General features: G+C 37.6%; 1 protein-coding gene across 3 annotated transcripts in view; it reads left to right on the top strand.

Moving 5' to 3' along the window:
- LOC121519970 (piezo-type mechanosensitive ion channel component 2) overlaps positions 1 to 24888 on the top strand; it is a 142624-nt gene that overhangs the window by 67567 nt on the left and 50169 nt on the right. For 2 of the 3 annotated variants that reach the window (XM_041803111.1, XM_041803109.1), the window contains exons 9-18: positions 3681 to 3800; positions 6333 to 6368; positions 8439 to 8556; positions 10271 to 10452; positions 12036 to 12266; positions 12889 to 13009; positions 15408 to 15601; positions 16111 to 16259; positions 17474 to 17647; positions 21570 to 21886. In XM_041803111.1, the coding sequence (XP_041659045.1) occupies positions 3681 to 3800; positions 6333 to 6368; positions 8439 to 8556; positions 10271 to 10452; positions 12036 to 12266; positions 12889 to 13009; positions 15408 to 15601; positions 16111 to 16259; positions 17474 to 17647; positions 21570 to 21886 (1642 nt within the window). The remainder of the gene's footprint in view (positions 1 to 3680; positions 3801 to 6332; positions 6369 to 8438; positions 8557 to 10270; positions 10453 to 12035; positions 12267 to 12888; positions 13010 to 15407; positions 15602 to 16110; positions 16260 to 17473; positions 17648 to 21569; positions 21887 to 24888) is intronic. The other variant, XM_041803110.1, reaches the window with a different exon arrangement.

Raw genomic sequence — 24888 nt, 5'->3', positions numbered from 1 at the left:
GTGCTGTAAGGAGACTGAACAAATGTAACTGTTACATAACAACTCTGAACCATGGAGGCATGAGTCTTTGAGATAGACATTGTTTGTTGTACCAGTTTTTATAAATAAATCTCACTGGTGTAAATGAGTAACATTAAAGGAATAGTTCACATTTCTTAGCTTTTATGTCCTCATATGTGCACTGCTGTAATCATTGCATGGGCTCAAACCTTCAAAACATCCCACCTGGATGTCCTTTTTTCTCAGAAAAGCAAAACTTACTTGACATAATGCAACAAATTAACAGCACAGGATTTCTTACACATAGCCCATAGATGGTGTTTGGAATGGACAAACCTTTACAAAAAAGGAGATTGGACAGACATTCTGTCTCTCACACCCATTACCGGCAAATTAGAGAAACAGAACATGTGATATAGTACTGTTGTTCTCAGCTCGTCTGGCATCAGGACCTTCCACCGCCTAGTAATGAGAACTCTTGTTTTAAAAATGTTCAACTACTCAAAGGTACTTTCTGAAAAATTTCAGACCCTGAATCAAAGTAAACATGATTGATGAAAGAGACAAGAAAAAAAATGTTAACAAGGTGCACTGTTATAGAAGGACCTAGGTGCATACATTTAATTTTACTTCTTTATCCGAAACAGCATGGAAATTTGGTGATTTCTTGTGAAAAGTCATAATTATCTTGGAAAAAAAGCATTTTATATATGGGGAAAAAGAGATAGATATGTTGAAATCTGGAGGAAATGACCAAAATTTGCTTGTCATCGCAGAAAAACCTAAAAATTTATGGATGTGCTTATGTACATCATAGACTTTTTACCACATTCTTACTTTCCTGGCACACCTTTGCCACCCACTGGAAACTGCTCCATGACCCACTTTAGAGTTCTGACCTATCAGTTGAGAACAACTGGTCTACAACATCATACTGTTAAGATATTTTTATTGTTTTAGGATGTTATTTAAGAGATTTATCCTTTTAATTATATTACTACATGAATTCCTCAGCAGTCATAGGAATGTAGAATGTTAATTTTTTCATCCATAAATTTTGTTTGGGGTGACATTAGATTTTTTTATAATTTCAACACAAAAAGGTTGAGAAGCGCCACCATAGACAACTGAGAAAACGACTATAACCTCTGCTACTGGACTGGAGTGTGCAACAAGCCATCTGGTTATGTGGCACCTTATCTGAAAGGGTGGATTTGGGTCTTTGCGTCAAAGCACAATTTTGGGACAAGCCTGGTGTCGTACCTACGCTGCAGCAAGAGTGACATGCATATAAAAACATTCTGTAGAAATGTCTTTTATTGTTGATATAGAAGCATTACTCTTAGTTTAAATTTGTTTCATGCCAGCTATAAACTCCTCAACAAAACTATAAATATGATTATTATGTTAAACCAAACGCTCTTTGGCTAGATTCTCATCAATGTACAACAAAGTCGAATTTATCTTTTCTCATCTTACTGCTGTTGAATTAAAACTGTCTTCGGCAGATATTTGAAAGCCTCTGTAAAAAATAACCATCTAATGATGTGACTGTGTCTTCCCTTTTATTTAGGGTGAAATGACTCTTTAAAGGCTATTCATGCATCCATCTTTATCGCATACATTCTCAAATCCTACAACATAACTGGACCGGCTGCCCTTCTCAATGAAACATTGTGTGATCCAGCTCTAGGTTTAGCTCAGAGCTCCAGGCTCAGCTCCTCTGTCCTGTAATGGAGTTATAGATTAGTGTTTTTATAGTGGGGTCAATACTTCCCTGTAAACCTGCAGGACTGTATGCATTATTGATCTCCTCCCAGAATGTGTGTGTGTGTGTGTGTTTTCACCTACTCTTACACTTTAAATGACGCTGATAATAAAACATGATTACAGGATAAATCAGCAGCTGACAGCGTTGTTCAGTAGTGAAGATGCCAGGTTGTGATTGCCTTCAGCTTTGCCAAAAAGACAAGAAAAGTCTGGATGCTCTGTTGATTTAACATTTGGATTTGTGGTTTTTTTTTATTGTTTATTCAGTAGTCTGTAAGAATCTGATAAAATACAGTCTGCTCTCTTGTATCTTTGAATTTATTGATTCCCAGTTTTGGGAAATTGACTTGTTGCAACAGCTGGAATAAAGGACAGGGGTAAATAAGTTAGAAGTGACGCCTGTGAGCTACTTCAGGCATACAACTCAAACTGAACTGATTTCATACCTTACAATCATTATGATCAAGTCCCTTGACAAACCTCCCAGTTTGGTGGTCTATTTAAGCTTTTAGAGTTCCTGTCTCTCCCATTGCCAGCTCTGCTTTTAATCTGTGCTGCACTCTTACATGGGGAGGCACCTGGCTGCAGACGGGGGGCATGCACCATCTTCAAGGCCTGTTCTAAATACATATTATCACTGCAAAATATCAACATTTATCATAAAGGTGGAAATATGAGATATGTTTAGCAATGATTATGTAATTTCAACTAGCAGCCAGTTAGATGGAAAAAAATATTACTACTACTATGGCAAACTTTAAAGGATGTTTAATCTTGCCCATTCTACCAAGGGCAACTGTAGTTTGACTTCTGCTATGGTGTCTTGAATACCGATAGAAAACTTAATTAGAGTTTAATACTATTTAATATTGTTTTGCACAGAATCCTACCTAATAATTTCCAACTTCTACAGACTCAGACCATTGACATGCAATGGTAGGCAGTTCCTTTGACCTCACGGCTTGGGTTTTGCTCTGATATGCATTTTCAGACATGAGGCCCCCTATAAAAAGGCGTGTGCCTTTCCACATCATGTCCTATCATTTTAATGTAATTTAATTTCAATGAACCACAATCAAGGTGTATAAAACATCTCAGCATCAGACTGCAACATAAAAATGAAAAAAGTGAAGGGGGTTTGGATACTTTCTGAATGCACTGTAATTGTACTGGGACTGTCAATAATATCAAACAGTTATTAAAAGTAATCAGCTATCAGAGCACACAAAAATGTGGTACTCTGAAGTCCTTGACCGTAGTCACATTGTCTTATCAGACTTGATCAGCTCACAGGCTGGCTCAGACTTCCAGACAACCTCCACCCCCCACCCTCCACAGTAGCACCCTACACAGCCCAACTCTCACTAATTGCAAATTAAAGCCAATTTGTAATAATGATGCCAGATTATAATATGAAGTAGAAATGGAAAATCACATTCTCTTTAATGAAACATGTTTTATCTTTTCTTTTGCTGGTGCAGAATTTGGCTATATCAGAATTTATTTTTGAGAGCCTGAGACAGAGCCTGAAACTGTACTTAGAATAACAAGAATAACCTAACAAATGTGAACAGATGAATGCATGTGGCTAACATACTGGTGAGACATGGTATTTTTTGTGCAGCTTCTGAGTATTTCTTGGTATCTGAGCCATCTGGACACTGCAAAGAAAATTAGAGAAACATAGAAAGTCAACAGTAACAGATCCTGATAATTTAACTTACATAATTTCCTCTTTAAAGGTCACCCAGCTCCTCCTCAGTTTCTGCACTCCTACACAGTAAAACGATGTTCAATAGAGGCTGATTAAAACTGTGATTCTTGAGAGTATCATCTCTGTTTCAACAATAGTAGAATGAGCTCAGAGCCCCTTGGTGAAGATATCAATCGTCCAATCTTTGTTTTTTCAGGACGACAAGGACGGCGATATGTGCGAGGAGGAAGATCTGGATGGAAACAGAACAAATAACTCAGCCAACAGGAAGAGACAGCTGTGGTGGGGATCACGCCAGGGCACAGACGAGAAAAATGTACGTCAGGATCAATGCACACATGTACATATAACAAAGTATTGATTATTTTATAGGTCATTAAATATGTAATCATCTTTTGTTTTGCTTACTACACAATACGTTTTATGGATCTCATTTCAAACATGCATTTTCTTAGCTTTCCATCACATGAATTGAAAGTGTAAGATGCATATAGTTCAATTTAACTTTTTAACTAGACTTTGAATAAAGTTGCCAAATTGTTCATACTGGATATAAAACTGCATAAAAATATTTGTAATAAAGAAAAAATGAAAAACATGAAAAACAATAGCTGTGTCCCATTTCAGGGGTAGCATTCTTGAAGGGTGCAGCCTTTGTAGCCTTTGCACCCTTTCAGACAAAATGAATAAGTGAAGTCACTTATCTTAATCTGTTGTAAAGATCACACATAATCTGAAGTTTTGAGACTCTCCTTGCCATGGTATGGAATTTAGTGCAGTATCAATAAAAATCACAAAAACAAAACAACAAATGAACACTTGGAAAAAAAATGATGTCTGCATTTATTTAAAAACAAATGCACTTTGAATATTACAATATTTGTAAAAATATGGTAGGTGTGCATTAGGCTCAAAATATATGCTTATACTTTAGCTCCAGTGTGTTTTCTAACCTTCGTTATCCACCACTTCCTTAAGAGTCTTTTGGCTTGGCCAGATTCTGCTCCTCGCATCTTCACAAATCTTTTCAGAGTGATGATTTGCCAAATGATTCCTCATGGTACTCATATTTCCCATCAAGTGTGTCACTGCAGCATCTGCAGTTTATTTTGTCTATCACTTTTTCTCCTCTCTGATTTCTTAACAGAGAGAGACTAAAATGCTTCCACACATCCGCTTTATAAGTCGCTGGAGACTCCTCAATCTCAAGACCTATCCCTGGAAGCTGTCATTAAGACGCTTCTGTCACTGCAATACCGCAAAATTAATAATACCATTACATCTCCAGTATTAAAAGCCACTTAACTGAGTTAAAACCAATTACCTGTAAAAGTTATTCTGTAAGACACACTTTCAGTATTTATTTTTTATATGAAACTTTTTCTGAATCCTTGATACCAGTGTGACTTTTAATGTTTGCATTTATGATAAAAGCCTGAGATACACACCATCATTTCAGCAAGTGTACATCACACACTGCATATTGTGTAGTGGAGTGCCCACTTCATGACTAAAGATGCACTGGGAAGCATGATAGCTTACAAAAGACCAGTGGAAGTGACCTGCATGACTTGTGGACTGTGATTCTGTGCCTCACATAATCATATGCTGACACCATAACTGCTGTACTGGTAGCTTGCAGGATTACAAACTCTACATGGCAGAAAAAGATACCAATAGAGCATATTCCAGATTTTACAGTTTCGTTCAAAATTGTATCACTTGTCCACTCTCCCACCTTGTATATAAGGTCTGTAATGAATCTCAGGATGGATCCTGCATTGGCTGGGGGAAGGAGGATGCATTTGTGGAAGGGGTCTTTGAAATGGGACAGCCTTTTATGTGCCGCTGTGACACAATCAGTCCACAAATGTGTCTTTATAATAATGCAAGCCCTGAAATAGGACATAGCTACAGATCCCAAGCAGTCTGCTTGTTTCCACACCTCTCATACCATGTTACCAGCTGTGTGGGGCCAATCCTTATATCTTTCACTTTTATAAAATAAATTTTCAAGTGTAAGAATTCTGATTCTAAAAGTTCAGAAAGGGGAGTGATAGCTTAGTGGTTAGCTTGCACACCGTGTATGTGGAGTCGGAGCTGTGGCGCCTTTCCTGCATGTCATTCCCCCTCTCTTATTGCAGTCCTTCTCTATAAATAAAGGTTTAAAAAGCTCAAAATAAATATAAATATAAAAATGAATAAATATAAAGATACATTTTAAACAGATTGCATAAAGTCAACATTAAATTGATTTTAAATATAAACAGAAAATGTGTTATTACACATTCAAACAAGATTAATAAAACAAATCTTTAAATGAGAAAATTCAGCCAAATGTAAGCTCTGATTCTTGGGTGAGGAGCAAGCATCTTCCTCTCAGCCTTAATATGAACATTTATCAAAGATTATTTGATCTGCAGAGTGGCAGGAGACTGTAAGCTGCATGACTGTACAGAAAACCTGCTTTACTTCTAACAGAAAAACAAGTCTTTGTTAATCTCTAAACTCAAGCTGAAATTGTTGATTGTTTGCCAGATTTTGCCTCCATAATAGACTCATACCTGGAAAGATTTCAACAGAAAATGCACACAAACTCCCTCTCACACACACATTTTGACCTTGTTCCCACATCAAGGTCCGTAGTCTGTCTCTGCTGGCCACCTCCTGAGGTTTAAAAGCTTTTAGGATGCACAGACACAGATGAGTGATGAGCTCGATTTACAGAGTAGTGCTGCTTGACTTTGTTCCTGCTCATCAGTGTCTATAAAGAACGAGGAGGCCTTTGACTTCAGGAGCTCATCGATAACACACCTTGCCTTGTATGCTCTTTTCTTTCTCCTCCTAGCTCCTCTCCACCCAGGATGGCATCAGTACAACCGAGGTGGGGGCTACTCTGGATTACATTTGTGCATCTTACCCCCTCCCTCCCTCTGCCTATCTAGTAATGTTGCAAGAAAAGGAAATGCTGCAAAGTGCTTTTCACACTGCACCTAGTCAGAATGGAGTTAAACTTTATTTAGCTGTTCAAAGTTAACTCTTTACTCCTTGCAAGTGAGCCTAGAGGGTCTGTTTACACCAGTGGCTCTTGGTCTAGCCTCAGGACCCAGAACCACTTTATTTATAAGGAATTTCAATGATAAAAAATGTGCAGATTGGACTTTAGATGGAACAAAACACATAACCTGAAAAAAGACAGGACAAAAAAACTTGTTGGTAACGTTTTCATCTTAGTGGGCTCTCATTACCTAGAGATTTTTTTTAGTAATAGTGGTAATATTTTAGTTATTTCTCAAGAATAAGGTGGTAGTTGCCTTGTAATAAGTTGGTATTTACCAAGTCATAACTTGGTAATATCAAAAAGCATTTAGCTAGTAATGATGTATTAATTATCAAGTCATTACTCATGATATTGTCGCAGTTCTTTGGTAATTAGGTTGTATTTTACCCTGACCCTAACCCTCATAATATGGTGGCAGGTCTCTGGTAATTAGGTTGTATTTTACCAAGTAATTTCAAAGAAATAAGATGATAGCTTCCTACATAAGTTGATTGATTATTCCATATTTCATTATTTCTGGCACACTAAATTGAAGTGTGTCCTTCCTAAATAATTTTCAAGTAATTTTTAGGGTTAGGATTAGGATTAGAGGGTGAGCGTTAGGGTAAAGGTTAGGATTAGAGGGTTAGGGTTGGGATTAAGGTTAAATACCATCTAATTACCAAAGGATTTACACAGTATCACAAGAAATTACTTGTTAATTAATAGGGCTGAACGATTTGGGAAAATAATCTAACTGCGATTTATTTCCCACAGGATTGCAACTACGATTTGATATGCAATTGTTTCTTAAATTCCTTACATTATGTTTTTTTGTTTGTTTGTTTTTTTGTTTTTTTTTACCAACAAACACAAGCAATAAATAATTCTATATTATAACCAACACAATATTAGATAAAACTAGGGCTGAACAATTTTGAAAAATATGTAATTGTGATGATTTTGACTCATTTTTAGACTTGGATAGGAATTGATGTATTGAAGGGAGTTGGGATTTTTATGTCATTCTTATATTTAATAAAGCGTACAAAAAATTAGGATTTTTGTAGTCTATTCTAAAAAATTGCCTGTGGATGATCATGATTGCATGATATGTAATGCATAACATCTCTGCTGCAAAAAACTATTAAACTGCTATTTTGACACAAACTTCAGGTTAAAGAAATAATACACTTTCTGCGATTTTAAAATTGCAGCAGGCCATATTGCGGTTTAATCTAATTTTCGATTAATTGCCCAGCCCTAATAATTAATATATTATTACGAGGTAAATGTTTCCTTTTTAATAACCAAGTTATAATTTGGTAAAATGCCAACTCATTACAAGGTTAATACCAGATTATTCCTAAGAAATTTCTAGATAATTGCTCTTATTTCTATAAAATTGTTAGGTAATTAGGGCCCACTAGAATGATAACCAACATGTTTATATATGCAATGATTACAGATGGATGTGCATCCAAACATTTTATTTTAGTCTGTTTTGCCATGGTATTACTTAAAATTTGGTTGTTTTACAAAATCTTGAGGAATGTCTCTATGTTAACAAAAGCATGAATCTATAGGTTTGTACACTGAAATTTCATGAAACAAATTTTTCCACCTATTAATACCTTTCCGCTCAGGGTTGTAGGACAGGATGTAATGCGCAGTGTGAACAGTAAGAAAATCCCTTTACTTTCCTTACGAAGCCAAACAGCAGTAACAAACCATATGAAAGCTATAAACGAGAAATAAATGTCTGTTATCTACTCTTTAATGATCTTATAGGTGTTACTCCTGTTTGCCTTTGTGGGACTGAATGCTGAACGGTGATGTGGCATCCTCCCCTCATAAAAAGCCTTTGCTCTGATGGGCAGAAATCTGATTGTGATCTCTGATAATGTTTGACAGGCTGTCCCCGCCTCAAACGGGACTTCGTTTGATTTCGTCACCACTGAGAACGGGCCGGTCTGTCTGGACTTGTACTCAACCCCGCAGTATAAAATGGACCCAGCTGGTGATGGGACAGGTGAGCAGAACACCAGTTTACTTTACAGTGTCAGATTTCCAAATGCTCTTTAAAAGAACAAACTAAAACACGAGAAAACTAATTACAAGAGGTGGGAATTATAGAGTAACTCCTGCTTTGCTACACTATGATACACTATGATACAACACTACCAACGACAGAGTTAATATCCCATTACAGTAATTCTGGAGTACCATATCTGTTGCAACACGATTCTGTAATGATACAATCAATATTAAATAACTGAGGAGTATAAAAGGCCTTAAGAAGGCATGGTATCAACACAGCAAACACAACATGACAAGACATGACACAGATATGATATATGACATGACACAACACCACAAGATGCCACACTGAACAATAAGATACATGGCCTTGATGACGGTATCACACCAAAAGACATGAATGCCCCTCAAAAGGTAAAGTTTAGGATTTATGTATTGAATCTCTGCAGTTTGGTTGTTGTTTTAACTTTTATTGTGCTTTCTCATTTATCAACATAAAACAAGATTAATATGGCGTATTTAGTCATTTTTATTGTATCATGACATATTAGCTCCAGAAATACTAAGTGTCTTGGCAAAAGGACAGATGCAATTTGTAAGTTTTACAAATCTTTCTTGCAGCAACATCAAAAAGTCAAACCGCCTGTCACCACATCATTTGAGTTGGAGGAGGATAAATGGTCAAATCAAACTATAAACATAGCTCCACTTTACTGTCATTTGGTTTTACTGCCATTATTTTTTACAACCACACTTCTCAGATTGTGGGAGTAGACATTATGGTTTTAATTTTATATAAATCCTCTATTTATGTAAGGAAAGTTTATATTTCCAGTAAGTGTGTTTCTGTCCAGGATTTTGGCCTGTCAATGTCCTCATTTTTTTCTGTAATATTTTCTTTTCCTTGTTGTTTTCTTATTTGTAAATTCGTATTTGTACTTCGCCATTTTAACCCCTTAACGCCTGTTGTCGTTTATTTGATACATACTTTTATGATACCTCTATCTAATCAATATGCTCAATAAATGACTCAAAAAAAATTCTGAATACAATTTGATAAATGATAAAAATGCCCTCAAGTGGATTATCAGTCACCAAAAACAGCTAATGAATGAAATGAGATACTAAGAATATATTTGTTAAATTTTATGGAAATTTCGATTTTTTTTTTATTTTAGTAGAAAGTTAAATAAACATTTCAGTTCCAGAAAATTGGAATTTTCTGGCTATTATTTATGTTTTCAGGCTTTAAGGGGTTAAAATATTGCCTTCACTTCTTTAAATATATTTCTTACCCTTTTTTTTTTGTTTTCCCTTGTCTCAAAGGAAAATTTCCTAACAAAAAAAATGTGCATGGTGCGGCTTAGCGCAGTTCCAAAACTTCTCCAGAAAAAAATTTCTAGACAAAATGTTGGCAAAAATTCCCAAAGAAAATTTGAAAGTATATTCCATATTACTGTGTGACTTCAGTATCTCTACATCCTGTTATTTCATGCACAGTCCATGAAATTGTCCCATAATTTCGACAAACGTTATAGTTTGGCCTTTGTCAGACAGATTTCGACCGTTCCTACCTTACTTGTCCTTCTTAAAGTGTCCCCAACTCTCTGGAAACTTTAAACCTAATCACCTGAGTGCCTCTTTTCCCTTTATAAGACCACTGAGCCTCATAACTAACAGTGATTTGTGTTTCTGTGTCCAACCAGAGAAGAAGGAGGAGTGTGTGTATGAAGTGTGTTTGCCTCCGGAGAATTCAGAGCTGGACGGAGGAGAGGAGAAGTCCGAGGACACAGAGGACGGGATGAAGAAAAGAGGAGTCGGTGCGATGGTCAAAATCTTCCACTTCATCATGAAACAGAGCTACATCTGTGCTCTCATAGCAATGATGGTGAGTAATGCAGCCCACAGACGGTGCTACAGCACTACAGGAGCTAGCACTGGGACAAAAAATAAACAAACTGTTGCTAATGAAGATTTGACAGTTGTTTTCCAGTTGGCAGCTGAATTTCACACGACAAAAACACAGCTTTATAATAAGAAGTAACAGGTTTGAACCCATAGCCCTGCCTGAAACATGCCGATGTGACTAGTAGAAGCCAGAGCTTCATGCTGCCTGATCAACTTTGATTAAGAAACCTTTGAGCAAGGCAGTGAATCCTGCTCTGCTCCAGTGGAACCACTGGCTGACCAACAGGAGGAAACTGTGGTTGTACTGGGCAGCTTCCGTGGCTGGATATCTGGCATGATATAACTCAAAAAGAGCATCTGTTCTTAGTTTAAACATTCCTGGATGAATCATAGTTAAATAAATTTGACTAACAGCTACTTTTTTTACTTCATGGTGGCTTGGGAGCACTCAGACTCTGTAATTTATTAAATGGCACATGGAAAGTGGGTTTTTGTTCTCATGCAGCAAAGAGAAGCAAGTGAGACTGAACAATAATCATGACTCACTGACAAAACTTCATGGATATTGCATGCAAAATATGAAAATCAAGGTAGGGTTCAAGTTTGCTCCATTGTTCAGGTCTTTGGAAAATGGTTAAACAACTATCTTTGGCAACACTGTTTACAGGGTTATCTTGAATAAATTCATGCATCCTTGAATGAAAAACAGTATGAACTTATGCTTTAATTCAAAATGAACTATCAGTAATGTATTTGTATTAATGCTATCAAATACCTCACTTAATACATAAATTATTGCATAAGTTTGAACATGAAATCTTTGCTTTAACACCCTGTAGTTGTTTTCTTTGCTAGTCAAGTAAGGTTTAGAAATTGGCAAAAAAGATCTCGGTAACACTTTCTAAGGCCCCTTTCTGTAATGCATTAAAACATTAAAAGTATACTTATAATGTGTTATAGGGCACCTATAATGCTGTATAACTATGATAAAAGCATTCATGACTACTTATAAAGCCTTATAACAGGAAGCATGACTAATTATAATGCCAGTGTTATTGACTTATAACTAAATGCACTGTAAGTCATTATAGACACTGGTGTTATAATAAGTTATGCTTACTGTTATAAGGCATCATAAATAGTCATGAACATTGACTCTCTCCCTCTCTCCAAATCCAGACTCAAAACTCACCTGCTCAGAATAGCCTATTCTTTGTAATCACTTTGTCCCATTTTAAACTGTTTGCTTTTATCTGTTGTTTCTATTGTACTTGTTTTTATCTGTAAAGTGACCTTGAGTGTTCAGAAAGGCACTTATAAATGTATGTACATGCTGTATAACCATAGTTATGAGTATACTTATAATATTTTATAATTCATTATAGAGAGGAGGCATAGAAAGTGTTACCAAAATATCTTTAAATAATTTATAACATGAGAAGTACTTCATTCGAACCACTTACAATATAATTTGTGTTTTCTAAGATAGGTGAGCTGCCTACCAGTGTCATAAGGCATAATGATGTAGCTCTTAATGTTTCATCTGTTATCTGTCCCCCTCAGGCGTGGAGCATCACATACGTCAGCTGGCTGACGTTTGTCTTCCTCATCTGGTCATGTGTGTTGTGGATGGTGCGAGACCGGAGGCGATATGCAATGCTGTCGTCTCCCTTCATGGTGGCCTACGGAAACCTGCTGATTGTTCTGCAGTACATTTGGAGTTTTGAGAACATGTCAAGTATCCCAGGGCTCTTTGTCAAGAAGAACAACCCTTTCCACTCACTTTCATCCAAGGTTTGAGAGCTTGAATTAAGAAATCTATTAATTTTGACACTTCCATTTATGTCTGATTACCTTAACTTTAAATCCTTAAAACTGACCTTTAAATGACATCCTGTGATCTGAAAACACACATTGTTTCTATGTGTGGCTAATGGATTTTTTCCCTAGATCTTAACACTGTCGGACAGTCTCTCCAGTAGTTCATTAACTAAAAGTAGATTGGAGTCTTGCAGTGCTGTCCTGAAGGAGAAGGTCAGGTTTGCAGTGTTTTGACATGTTTGGAGGAGTTCAAAGACTTCCATGTTGGCAGCGACTGGCTCGACTTTAATGTGTCCCCATTGAGGATTTTATACTCAGATGCCACCACACTCGCTGTGGCTTCAGTGTGTTATGTCTTAATCAAACAGGGCATTCATTTTTTGGATGTTACTGTTACTAAAACCTGAGTCAACCTTTAGAAACTCCAGTCTGATTTGTATATATGTATATGAATTTATTTATCTGCTCGTACTTTGTTGTAGCCACCTGCAATGTGCTCTCAGTGAGTTTAAGTAAATGCAGATGATTTGTAAGTTCGCCTCTTCTTTTTTTGCTGCTTGTCTGTTTGTCCCAACATTTTATTTATCGTGTGAAGGTCCTGTGTCTGCTGAGCTTCTGGCTGCTGCTGAGACAAACACTCACAGAGAGACGAGAAAAACAAGATGAAGACAGCGCTGGTCTCTCAGACGTTCATGTGGAGGAAGAGAAGAAGAAGGGTAAGCTCTTACCTTATCTATATTATATAGTTGAACAGTTAACAGTTATGACATAGGTTGGAAAAGGAAACACGAGCTGCTTGTACCACCTGTTATAACGTATCAGTTATACCTGCCTTATTTAGAAAAAACATGATTGATTTTATTATGAAAACTGTTGTTAAATTTTAGAAACATTTTTAGAAGCCAGGTTATAAAGAAACTTTTCTGTGCCTTTGTTATGGAGCTTTTTGCTACATTTTATCTGCACAGTAAACACTTCAGTTTAGTTTGCCTTGACTGAACAATGCTGAGGCTGTGCTGCAGGGATTTCAGCTTTTCTTCCTCCCTGTTCACATGGTCAAAAAGTCTAATTTCTCATCCACTGATAACTTTTGAGATTAGATAAAAACCTAATCATTCAAATAAATTGTTTGAGCAAATTATTCGGAATCTATGGAAAGACTCAAAACTCATTTATCTACCGTGATGCTCTTGAGAACTGTTGTAAAGTAACTTAACTTTGTGAACCGTGTTCATTATTTCGACATTTTATCTACAAAGACTTGTGCACTCACTGGCCACTTTATTAGGTACACCTGTTCAATGCTTGTTAACACAGATAGCTAATCAGCTAATCACATGGCAGCAGCTCAATGCATTTAGGCATGTAGACATGGTCAAGACGACTTGCTGAAGTTCAAACTAAGCATCAGAATTAGAAGGAAAGGGGATTTAAGTGACTTTAAATGTGGCATGGTTGTTGGTGCCTGACGGGCTGGTCTGAGTATTTCAGAAACTGCTGATCTACTACAGTTTTCACACACAACCATCTCTGGGATTTACAGCGAATGAAAATACCTTGTTGAAGTCAGAGGTCAGAGGAGAATAGGAAGACTGGTTCAAGATGATAGAAAGGCAACGGTAACTCAAATAACCACTTGTTACAACCAGGGTATGCAAAATACCATCCCTGAATGAACAACACATTGAACCTTGACGTAGATGGGCTACAGCAGGAAAAGACCACAGCTGGTGCCACACCTGTCAGCAAGAGCAGAAAACTGAGGCTACAATTCACACGGACTCAGCAAGACTGGACAGTAAAAGATTGGAAAAACTTTGCCCAGTGCTGAATCTCCGTTTCAGCTGCAGCATGCAGACGGGAGGGTAAGATTTGGGTGTAAACAACATGAAAGCATGGATCCATCCTGCCTTGTATCAATGGCTCAGGCTGGTGGGGGAGATATTTTCTTGTCATACTTTGGGCTCCTTAGTACCAATTGAGCTTTGTTTAACCACCGCAGCCTACCTGAGTATTGTTGCTGACCATGTCCATCCCTTTATGACCACAGTGTACCCATCCTCTGATTGCTACTTCCAGCAGGATAATACATCATGTCAGAGAGCTCAAATCATCTTAAACTGGTTTCTTGAACATGACAATGAGTTCACCGTACGCCAATGGCCTCCACATTCAGCAGATCGAAATCCAATAGAGCTCCTTTGGTATGTGTTGGAACAGGAGATCTGCATCATGGATGTGCAGCTGATAAAGCTGCAGCAACTGCTTGATGCTCTCATGTCATCATATACCAAAATCTCTATAGAATGTTCCCAACACCTTGTTTAAACTATGCCTTGAAGAATTAAGGCAGTTCTGAAAGCAAAAAGGGGGTCCAACCTAGTACCAGCAAGGTGTATAAATAATAAAGTGAGCAGTGAGTGTATGCTTAACTTAGGAAACCTAAAGGAGACATGCATCCAGACATTTGTCACTTATTTTCCCATGATAATGAGTCATCTTTGAAGATTTTTCTATAATTATTTTTCTCATATCCCTAAAGTTGTAAAAGCACACAACTGCATGGTAGAATGTTATGCAGCTGACTAGCACAGTGATGAGCCTAGTATTTAGGTTTTTTTAGAACTTGGTTTCCTGTTCTGATGCAATAATGAGATAAATTAGTATCTCATATTTGTGAAATCACTTTTATTTATTATCCTGAGATAATGAGAAAAAGTTGTTGAAATCTCAAAAAAAAAAAAAAGTCTGAAATGACCAGATTATCTTGAAGAACAGCATTTTTGGAAATAAAGAGGTAAATGCATCAAGACCTCTATGAAACAACCAGTAATTACTGTACATTTTTCACAGGAATATTGTGTAAATCAGATGTATAGATTTATGTCCTCAAACTTCAAACATGTGACACCATCTTTATGCATTCATATATTATATTGGGCTTCAATGTACATGTAAAATGATTAACATTTATTTCAACTTGTAAACAAAAGTTAAATAAAAAATATATGGTGAAGTGTCTTTAGACTCATTACTTGACTCCTCATTGGAGGTGTCAGTAAGTCTCAGTATGAATTACTGCAGAGTTTTCTGATTGGCTGCTGTGTTTTATAGAGGAGGAGGACTCTAATGAGGGAGAGGAGCAGGACATCATGCAGGTTCTGGGTAACATGGTCATGTCTCTGCTGGTGAAATACTGGATCTACATCTGTGGTGGCATGTTCTTCTTCGTCAGCTTCGAGGGAACTATCGTCATGTACAAAATCATCTACATGATGATGTTCCTCTCCTGTGTAGCACTCTATCAGGTACCAAAACAACAGTTTTGAATTTGTAACCAACATGATAGTTTCCTTTTTAATGTGTACAGATCCTCATATCCTTTTACTTTCAACTATGTGCAGTAATCCTAGCCTAAACACTTTTATATAGCCTATAAAGAGTTTGATGTTCTGTTTTGCTCATGCACCCTTTTGAAATCATGTTGTATCCATTAAAAATGTTCTGTAATCATTAAAATAAGGCTGTTTACTAAGTGATACTGGATTTTTACAATCCTAAATTGTTGTAGGGGTAGGGTGCTGTAAAGTTTTCCAAATTCAATTTCCCAAGGACAGAAGGATCTGACATTTAAGTGTGTCATAAACTGTGTACAGCAGGCTCATAACTGTTTTATAACCTCTATCACAGTAAAACATAACAGTCCTCTTAAATCCACATCCCCTGTGTGCCACGTTTAATTTAATACATTACAGCCGTAAATGTCAGATGGTTCATATCTCCCAAAAAAACAATTATCATAATTATTCTCATCTAGGTGCACTTTGAGTGGTGGAGAAGGATCCTGAAGTACTTCTGGATGTCAGTGGTGGTGTACACCATGCTGGTCCTCACTCTTGTCTACACTTACCAGTTTGAAACCTCACCGGTCTTCTGGTCCAACATGACCCAAATGGACAAAAAGAGGTGAGGTACTTGCACAATTTTTTATTTACTTTCACAAAAGCATCCCCCACAAATTCTCATTTCTTTATGTACAAACTGTGCATTCTCTTGCTGATAAAGTCTGTCAGTCATACAGTGTCTATAGAAAAATATTCACCTCCTTGGATGTTTTGCACTTTTATTGATTTTATCAATTAATCAATATAATTTGGCTGTTTGACAAAAAATGCAGAGAAAGTCTTTATTGTCAGTAAAAACAGATTTCTACAATGTAAACAGAAGTAAACAAAAATGTATAGTGACAAAAAGGTGACTGCATATATATTCCCCCACTTCAAGTCAATTTTTAGTTGATGCAGCTGGTTGCATCACAGCACTGAGTCTGTGTGGATAGGTCTCAATCAGGCTTAGACGGCTGGGCACTGCAATTTTACTCCACTCTTCTTTGTAAAACTGCGAAAACTCTGTCAGGTTGCACGGGGATCAGGCGTGAGCAGCCACTTTTAAGTCCAGCCACAGTAGATTGAGGTCTGGACTTAGACGCAGCCGCTCCAGAACATTCGCCTTGTTGTCTTTAAACCATTTCTGTAGCTTTCTCTCAAGCTGTAATTCTCATGCAGACTGAATAAGGTTGTGCTCCATGATTTTCCTGTATTTTTTTGCAGTCATTTTACCCTCTACCTTACAAACCTTCAAGGGTTGGTTGCTGAAAAGCATCCCAACAGCGGGATGCTGCCACCACTATGCTTCACAGTGGGGATGGAGTGTTTGTGGTAATGTGCAATGTTTGGTGTCTGCCAAGTGTCTTTACTGATGGCCAGAAAGCACCATTTTGGTCTCATCAGACCAAAGAACTTTCTTTCACTTGATCATGGACTCCAACATGGCTTTTGGTGATTTAATATAATAATTTGGTGATTGTTTTTTTGAGATTTAATACAAGTTTTCTTCGACGGTGGCTTTCTCTTTGCAACTCTCCCATAAAGCTTCGTCTTGGGCAACAGTTGTTGTATGCAGCTTCTTTCTCTTCCATCTCAGCTACTGAAGCTTAAGAGTAGTGCTAGGTGTTTGACATGTGCCATATTCCTCCCATTTCTTGATGATGGATTTAACTGAACTCTGGGGGATGTTCAGTACCTTGGACGTGTTTTTGTAACCATTTGCTGACTTAAACTATTCAATAACCTTTGATTTCCTTCCTTCCTTCCTATTTACTGTTTTTCTTTTGTATGCAGCTTGGAGGACCTGGGCTTGGAGACATTTTCCGTCCCTGAGCTTTTCACCCGGATTTTCATCCCCACATCCTTCTTGTTGGTGTGTATTCTTCACCTGCACTATTTCCACGACCGCTTCCTGCAACTCACAGACCTCCAGGCTGTGGTGGCGAAAGAGGAGAGCACTATCTACAGGTGAGACAGCATCTACTTTACGTTTGTATGCTGTAGTTAAATTTCAAACAAAATGCATGTTTTCAATAAAAGTGAGATTCTCAAAGGGAAGTTGTCTATAGTTAACCTGTTATATCTGATTTTATTTGATTATTTTTTTCAGTCTGCTAGATTTATCAGTGATATTCTGTGTTTAAAATTGTATGAATTTAGCCACAGAAACAGTGAATCTTGTGCTGAACACATGACATGACATTAACACTGATCACATTTCTTAACAGTCTTTTATTTTCAAATTCTCTCCTCCCTCTTTTCTTGCAACTAGTTGGCCATTAGTTTGTATTAAGGATTGATCTTCAGTGTCTGACCACAACATTATATTTCCACAGAAGAAGATCATTATATTCAGGAAGTAATTTTACTATCAGTTCACAGTTAGTGTTGGATTACAACTCTAAGGGGATTGTTCAACTGAATATTCAAGTCAGACCATTAAAATCTCAACACTGCAATGAGCCACACTGTGGGCCTACTCAGATTAGATGCCATGTAAAATCCTTGGTAATCCTGATAATTATATTAAATTTTATATTTGTCATAAAACACCACTTATATCATTCTGAGGGATAGTTTCCAGGCAATATTGGCAAGAAGAAGAGGTTTTTTTAGAATCCTGTAAGTCAAGTGTGGTCTGGGTGTCTCAAGAGGTCCTTAAAGGGTTTAAATTGGTCCACTGAAAATTCATAAAAACATTCAGTTATTGCCCAAGATTGTCTATAACAACAGGGCTGTAAGTTCTGTGGCTCTGAGCTGAGCTTTTCGGGTGACATTCATGCCTTTTCTGCTCATTAATCATTTCCCTTATAACCACTGTTCTCATCACCTACCTGTTATGGTGTGTTACTTGATTTTCTCTATCATCATCACTGTTGTGTCTCTTCATTGTATCGCTGCCGCTGCTTGCTTTGGTCTCATCTCTGCCTCTCTGTGACCTCCCGCCATCTCACCTCTGCCACCCTCTTTCACACAGCCACGCTAAAGTCAATGGGCGTGTCTATCTGATCATGAATAGGTGGGTATCTGCTCGCTTTCTCTGGCATCCACCATCATCCCAGCTCACCTCTGAATCTCTGCTTCCTCTTCCTCTTTCAGTCCCTGCACTTGAATTGATACTCCTTATTGTCTATGATGCCACGTTGATGATCTTAAATATTTCACCCCTGGTTTAGGAATATCCTACCATGAAAGGCGTTTGTTTTCAGGATTTATGAGTTATTATTTTGCCTGTAGCCTTCTCTTTCCGCACTTTCAACCTTCCTTTAAACTCCCAGCAAGGATATTTCCCAAATAGCTCCCTTCTACTTCTTTGGGATGGTTTCAAAACTGTCAAACAAGCATGTTTGAATCCGACAGGACTGATCTTTCCTTCCAGTATCTGGATCCTTTTACCTTTTTCTGCACTAAAAATTAGCTCTGTCCTGAAACAAAAGCTCGAACACCCCAAACCACAGGAGCCTGCTGGCAACCTTCATGCATTTTTATAAAAAAAAGTGGTTATTTATAATAATTTTAAGTGTTTCAGCTTGTCTTTGTCAGTTTCTCTCCTCACTGTTGGTCTTGACGTCTGTGTAACTTTATTGTTCTGAGCAGCATCAAGCAAAAAATTCCAACTCAACAGAGCAAGTAAGTGTGACCATTGGATAAACAAAATGCTTGCCTTGGTATGCGACGGTTCATGCAAGCCAAACCCGACCTTTGACCATTTGCTTGAGAAGAATTTAAAGGGTTGATTCCTCCCATCAGTTGCTACCATTAATCTGCTGCAAGAAGAAAATCCCTTAAGAAATTAAAAGGCAAAACTAAAGTAAAGAAATGGAATGTGCACTGCCTTGATTACCATGCCTGATGAAACGCTGTTCTGCAGTTCAGCTAGTGAACCCAGAGCTGATGAATCCCATCAAACATCTGCATCCTAGGCTTTCCAGATTCACCTGGACCATTGGAATAAGAGTATTTATATACTTATGAGGACAGAATGCTTTCATAAATGAAGGTGTTTGTGATTTTTTCACCATGATACCCTGAAATTGTCTATTTTTCCTCTCAGTGTTGGGGTTAAAACAAAATTATAAGGTTTTAAAGCCATCAGGTGCTTTAGTACAAGTTTGCCATGTTGTTACAAATAGTTAAGGAGCCAACCACCTCATGAATAAGTCTGCTTTCATTTGTTTGCATGACTGAAACAGCTGATGTGCATCACTTAACACAGGTGTTACTGCCATGCCCAGGCCTGCCCACAGGTAGCTGGGCCTTTGAAAAACCCAGTGAATGGGTCCTCCCCAGTTGGGATTTATTGATAGTGTCAATGATTGTGTGTTGGTTCAGTAGGAATGGTGCCAGCATCCTGTCTAACAGTTCATTAATGAAAAGTGTCTTAAGATACTGTTGGGTTCTGATGTTCAAATTATTTATTCATTCCACTTTTTAACCCATTTTCATCAGTGTTTCCACCAATTTTGCCACATTTCAACATTAACCCCATTTTTCACCACTTTTAGCCAAATTGTACTATTTTTGACCCTTTTTACTTTCCATTCTTGCCACTTTTGCCACTTTAAACTAATTTTTGCCCCTTTTTAAACCTATTTCTGCCACTCTGTTACCATTTATTGCCACTTTTTATCTGCTTTTCCCCTGTTTAACTGCCCATTTCTTCCACTTTTTAATATCCAAACCATTTTTTTGCTGTTTATCCCTTTATTAGCACCTTCAACCTCTTTTTTTTTGCCACTTTTAACCAATTTGTGCCACTCTTTTACAATTTTTCACCACTTATTTCTGCCACTTTTTGCCACTTTTTAACTGCCTTTCACCTTTTTAATCTCATTTGTGCCACTGTTTTATTTTTTAACCGTTATTTTACTGTTTATCTCTTTTTTGGCTCCTTTAACCTAATTTTTCCACTGTTTTACCACATTTCACCATTTATTTCTGCCAGCTTTTGCCATCTTCAAACCATTTTTGCACCTTTTAGCTGCTTTTCACCATTGCTATTTATCTATTTTGCAACTTTAGACCAGTTTTTGCCACTTTGTTATTACAATTTTTAACCACTTTCATCATTTTTACTGCTCATTTCTGCCACTTTTTTGCCACTGTGTAACTTCTTTTCACCATTTTAATTGCCACTGTTTTCTCTCTGAACCCATATTTTCTGCTTATCCTTTTTTGCCTGATTTAACCTCTTTTTGGCCTCTTTGAGGTAATTTTTGCCGCTGTTAAACCAATTTTCACCACTTATTGGGCCCTTTTTTGCCGCTTACTCATTTTTGCCATAATTTAACTGCTTTTCACCATTTTTTCCATCCATTTGTGCCTTTTTTATCCATTTTTCCCACTAAAGTCAAGTTTTGGCAAAACTAACTTGACTTGAGCCAAGTTTTGCCACTTTTAACCCATTTTTTCCACTCTTTTGCCACTTTTCACCACATATTTTGGCCAATGTTTGACACTTTTACCCCATTTTGCCACTCTTGACTGTTATAAACCATTTTGTCATCCACATTGATTTCACATTCTGATGCTCAGTATGAACTTCAACACACTGTATCGACCATGTCTAAAGGTCTAATTGAATTGGTTCCTGCCACGTGATTGGCCTATTGGATATTTACTGTAATCAGTATTTGATATTATGAAAGCTACCAGGAAAGTATGCAGTTAGACCATATATAGGTGAGATTTTTATCAGCTTTTCATTCGCTTTTGTAGTTCCCAAAATAACCTCTGAAAAACCACAGCAGCAACAAAGACAATCCATAAATAGTATCAAGTGTTCCAAAAAAGGTAATTGCACATCCTCATAAGTATAGAAATACAAATTTCTACATGTGTGGGTTTGCTTGAACGTGTCTCCGTGAGTAATAACTTCTCACATCTACAGGCTGGTTCACCCTGATGGCAGCCTGGCAGACCTCACCATGCTCAGCGTCAGCTCTGTGGAGGCCACGATGCCCAGAGAGGAACAGGGGCCACAGGAGAAGCCGGAGCAGCTGAGCAAGAAAGAGGAGCAGGGAGAGTGGTGCACAGAAAAGGAAAAGGAGAAGGACCAGGCCCTGGTTGTGGTGTTATGTGACACAAAATCAAGTGAGGATAAGCCCAGAACTTTCTCTGATGGGCGGCAGTCGAGTACAGATGAGAGCCAGAGCCACCACTGCAGCGCGGGGGGCGAGCCAGAGCCGAGCACCGAGCAGAGTTCAGGTACTGAACATGTTGCTGTTTAATATTTGTTTGATGACGTGCAAAACAGAAAAAGCCAACAATAACTGGAGACTTAAGATATATGTTAACTATGTGGACGACAAGAACCAATAAGAAGATAATTCCCTGAAACTTATTCAAAGTCTTTGTATTGCCTTAAAATTTACTGCAGAGTTAAAGAGTTACAGCAAACACTTTTGCTGTCACTGTTGGATGTAGATGCCACCCAGCTCTTAAAGGGAACGGGAGATAACATGTAATAAACAGAATGTAATAATAAAGCTATTTATTAACAATAAAGTTACAAATCAGAAGGTGTGGCGAAAGTTGAAGAGATAAGGCCCGCGGATGATGTGAAATTAGCTCGACTCAGTTGTTTACATGGCTGGCTGTGGTTCAGAATATTGGGGATTCAAATCCCGGCCTGGAGATGATCAGTATCTAGTGTGGACCCCTGGGCAAGATCCTTAATGTTGGAACACCTGATTTGGTCTCAAATGTGCATTGCTTTGGGTTAAAGCTTCTTCTAAATGACACTGTATTGTATCAAAAACATAAAACAAAGGCTCAAATTCAAGTTTAACTTTTCCAAAGGTGTAAGGGAAATAAAAACCATAACTACCTGCCGACATACCATCCTGTTTTTGATTTTTGTTTGCACCTACAGTCATGGACGAAAGTATTGGCACACCTGGAATTTTTCCAGAAAATACACAATTTCTCCCAGAAATTGCTGCAGTTACAAATGTTTTTGGTATACATGTGTTTATTGCCTTTATGTGCATTGGAACAACAAAATAATCCGAAGAAAAAAGACAAAATTGACATAATTTTACACAAAACAAAAAATGGGCCGGACAAAATTATTGGCACCCTTTTAAAACTGTGGGTAAATCATTTTATTTTAAGGGTGTGATGCTAATTTAAACTCACCTGTGGCAGTAACAGGTGCTGGCAATATAAAATCACACCTGAAGCCAGTTAGAGTGTCTAAAAGTTGACTCAACCTTGTGTTGTGTGCCTGTGTGTGTCACACCAAGCATGGAGAAGAGAAAGAAGAGCCCAGAATTGTCTGAGGACTTAGGAAGCAAAATTGTTGAAAAATATGAACAATCTCAAGGTTTCAAGACCATCTCCAGAGATCTTGAAATTCTTTAGTCCACTGTGCGTAATATAATCAAGAAGTTTAGAACCCATGGAACTGTGGCTAATCACCCTGGACATGGGCGGAAGAGAAAAATGGACAAAAGAATGCAACACAGGATAGTTGGAATGGTGGATAAACATCCTCAGTCAACTTCCACATAAATTCAGGCTGTCCTGCAGACTCAGGGTGCAAAAGTGTCAGCTCAGACCATACGTCGTAATCTGAATGAGATGAAGCGCTATGGCAGGAGACCGAGGAGAACCCCACTGCTGACAAAGAGACATAAAAAAGCCAGACTGGAGTTTGCAAAAATGTACCTGAGTAAGCCTCAATCCTTCTGGGAGAACATTTTGTGGACAGATGAGACTAAGGTAGAGCTTTTTGGAAAAGCACGTCATTCCACTGTTTACAGAAAACAGAATGAGGCCTACAAATAAAAGAACACAGTACCTACAGTCAAACATGGTGGAGGTTCAAGGATGTTCTGGGGTTGTTTTGCTGCCTCTGGCACTGGGTGCCTTGACTGTGTGCAAGGAATCATGAAATCTGGAGACTATCAAAAAATTTTGGGCGGCAATGTAGGGCTTAGTGTCAGAAGCTGGGTCTGCGTCAGAGGTCATGGGTGTTCCAGTAGGACAATGACCTAAAACATTCCTCAAAAAGCACCAAGAAATGGTTGGAGACAAAGCACTGGAGAGTTCTGAAGTGGCCAGCAATGAGTCCGGATCTAAATCCCACTGAACACCTATGAAGAGATCTCAAAATTGCTGTTGCAAGAAGGCACCCTCCAAATCTGAGAGACCTGGAGCAGTTTGCAAAAAAAAGGGTGGTCCAAAATTCCAGCTGAGAGGTGTAAGAGGCTTGTTGATGGTTATAGGAAACGATTGGTTTCAGTTATTTTTTTCCAAGGATGTGCAACCAAATATTAAGTTGAGGGTGACAATAATTTTGTCTTGCCCATTTTTTGAGTTTTGTATAAAATTATGTCAATTTTGTTTGTTTTTTTTTTTCAGATTTTTTGTGTTGTTCCAATGCACATATAGGAAATGAACACATGTATACCAAAAACCTTTGTAATTGCAACAATTTCTGGGAGAAATAGTGTATTTGCCAGAAAAAATCCAGGTATGCCAATACTTTTGTCCATGACTGTACATATGAATAGCTCCTGTCAAACAGCTGTCAAACACTAGTTTAAAACTTGAAATAAGATCCTGACTTTTTGCTTAATTTTTCTCAAAGTAATAAGGAAATGGACAACACCTGACCTTATAATGCTTGTCAGTAAATTTTTAAGGCCATGTATTCCACCAAAGGTTCTGAATTTCTCAGAAATGTTCCTTTACAGAATCCGGATAAATTCTCTAAAAATTTCCAAGAAGGTATTTAAAATGTCTGTAAAAATTCTTAAGCATTATTTTTCAAGTATCCCATTAATGTTACCCAAAATATATCAAATTTTCCCTAAATGCTTCAGTGAAACTTTATCATTAAGCCTAAACATTACCCCATAAATTCCTCAAAAATTCCAGAAAATTTTCAAACTCCCAAAAATTTTAAAGTGAATCGACCCATAAACTTCTTATCATATTTCCAAAAATTTGCTGATTCATTCCCTAAAATTCCCGAAATATCCGATGAAATTACCTGAAATTTCCAAAAAGACATAACAAATTCAAAGACACCCCCCCCCCCCCCCCCCATTCAAAAAAATATACAAATATATTCTCCAAAAATTCCAGGAAAATTCCTGGAATTTTTTTAGGTAAATTCCTTCAGATTTCAAAGTCAAATTCCCCCAAAATTTCAAAACAATTTTCCCCCTAAAATTTCCAATTAAATTCTCCCAAATTTT

This window comes from Cheilinus undulatus, linkage group 13, assembly GCF_018320785.1.
Source record: "Cheilinus undulatus linkage group 13, ASM1832078v1, whole genome shotgun sequence".
Taxonomy (NCBI): domain Eukaryota; kingdom Metazoa; phylum Chordata; class Actinopteri; order Labriformes; family Labridae; genus Cheilinus; species Cheilinus undulatus.
The sequence above is the reverse complement of the archived record's forward strand: the minus strand, read 5'-3'. Positions and strand labels throughout refer to the sequence as shown.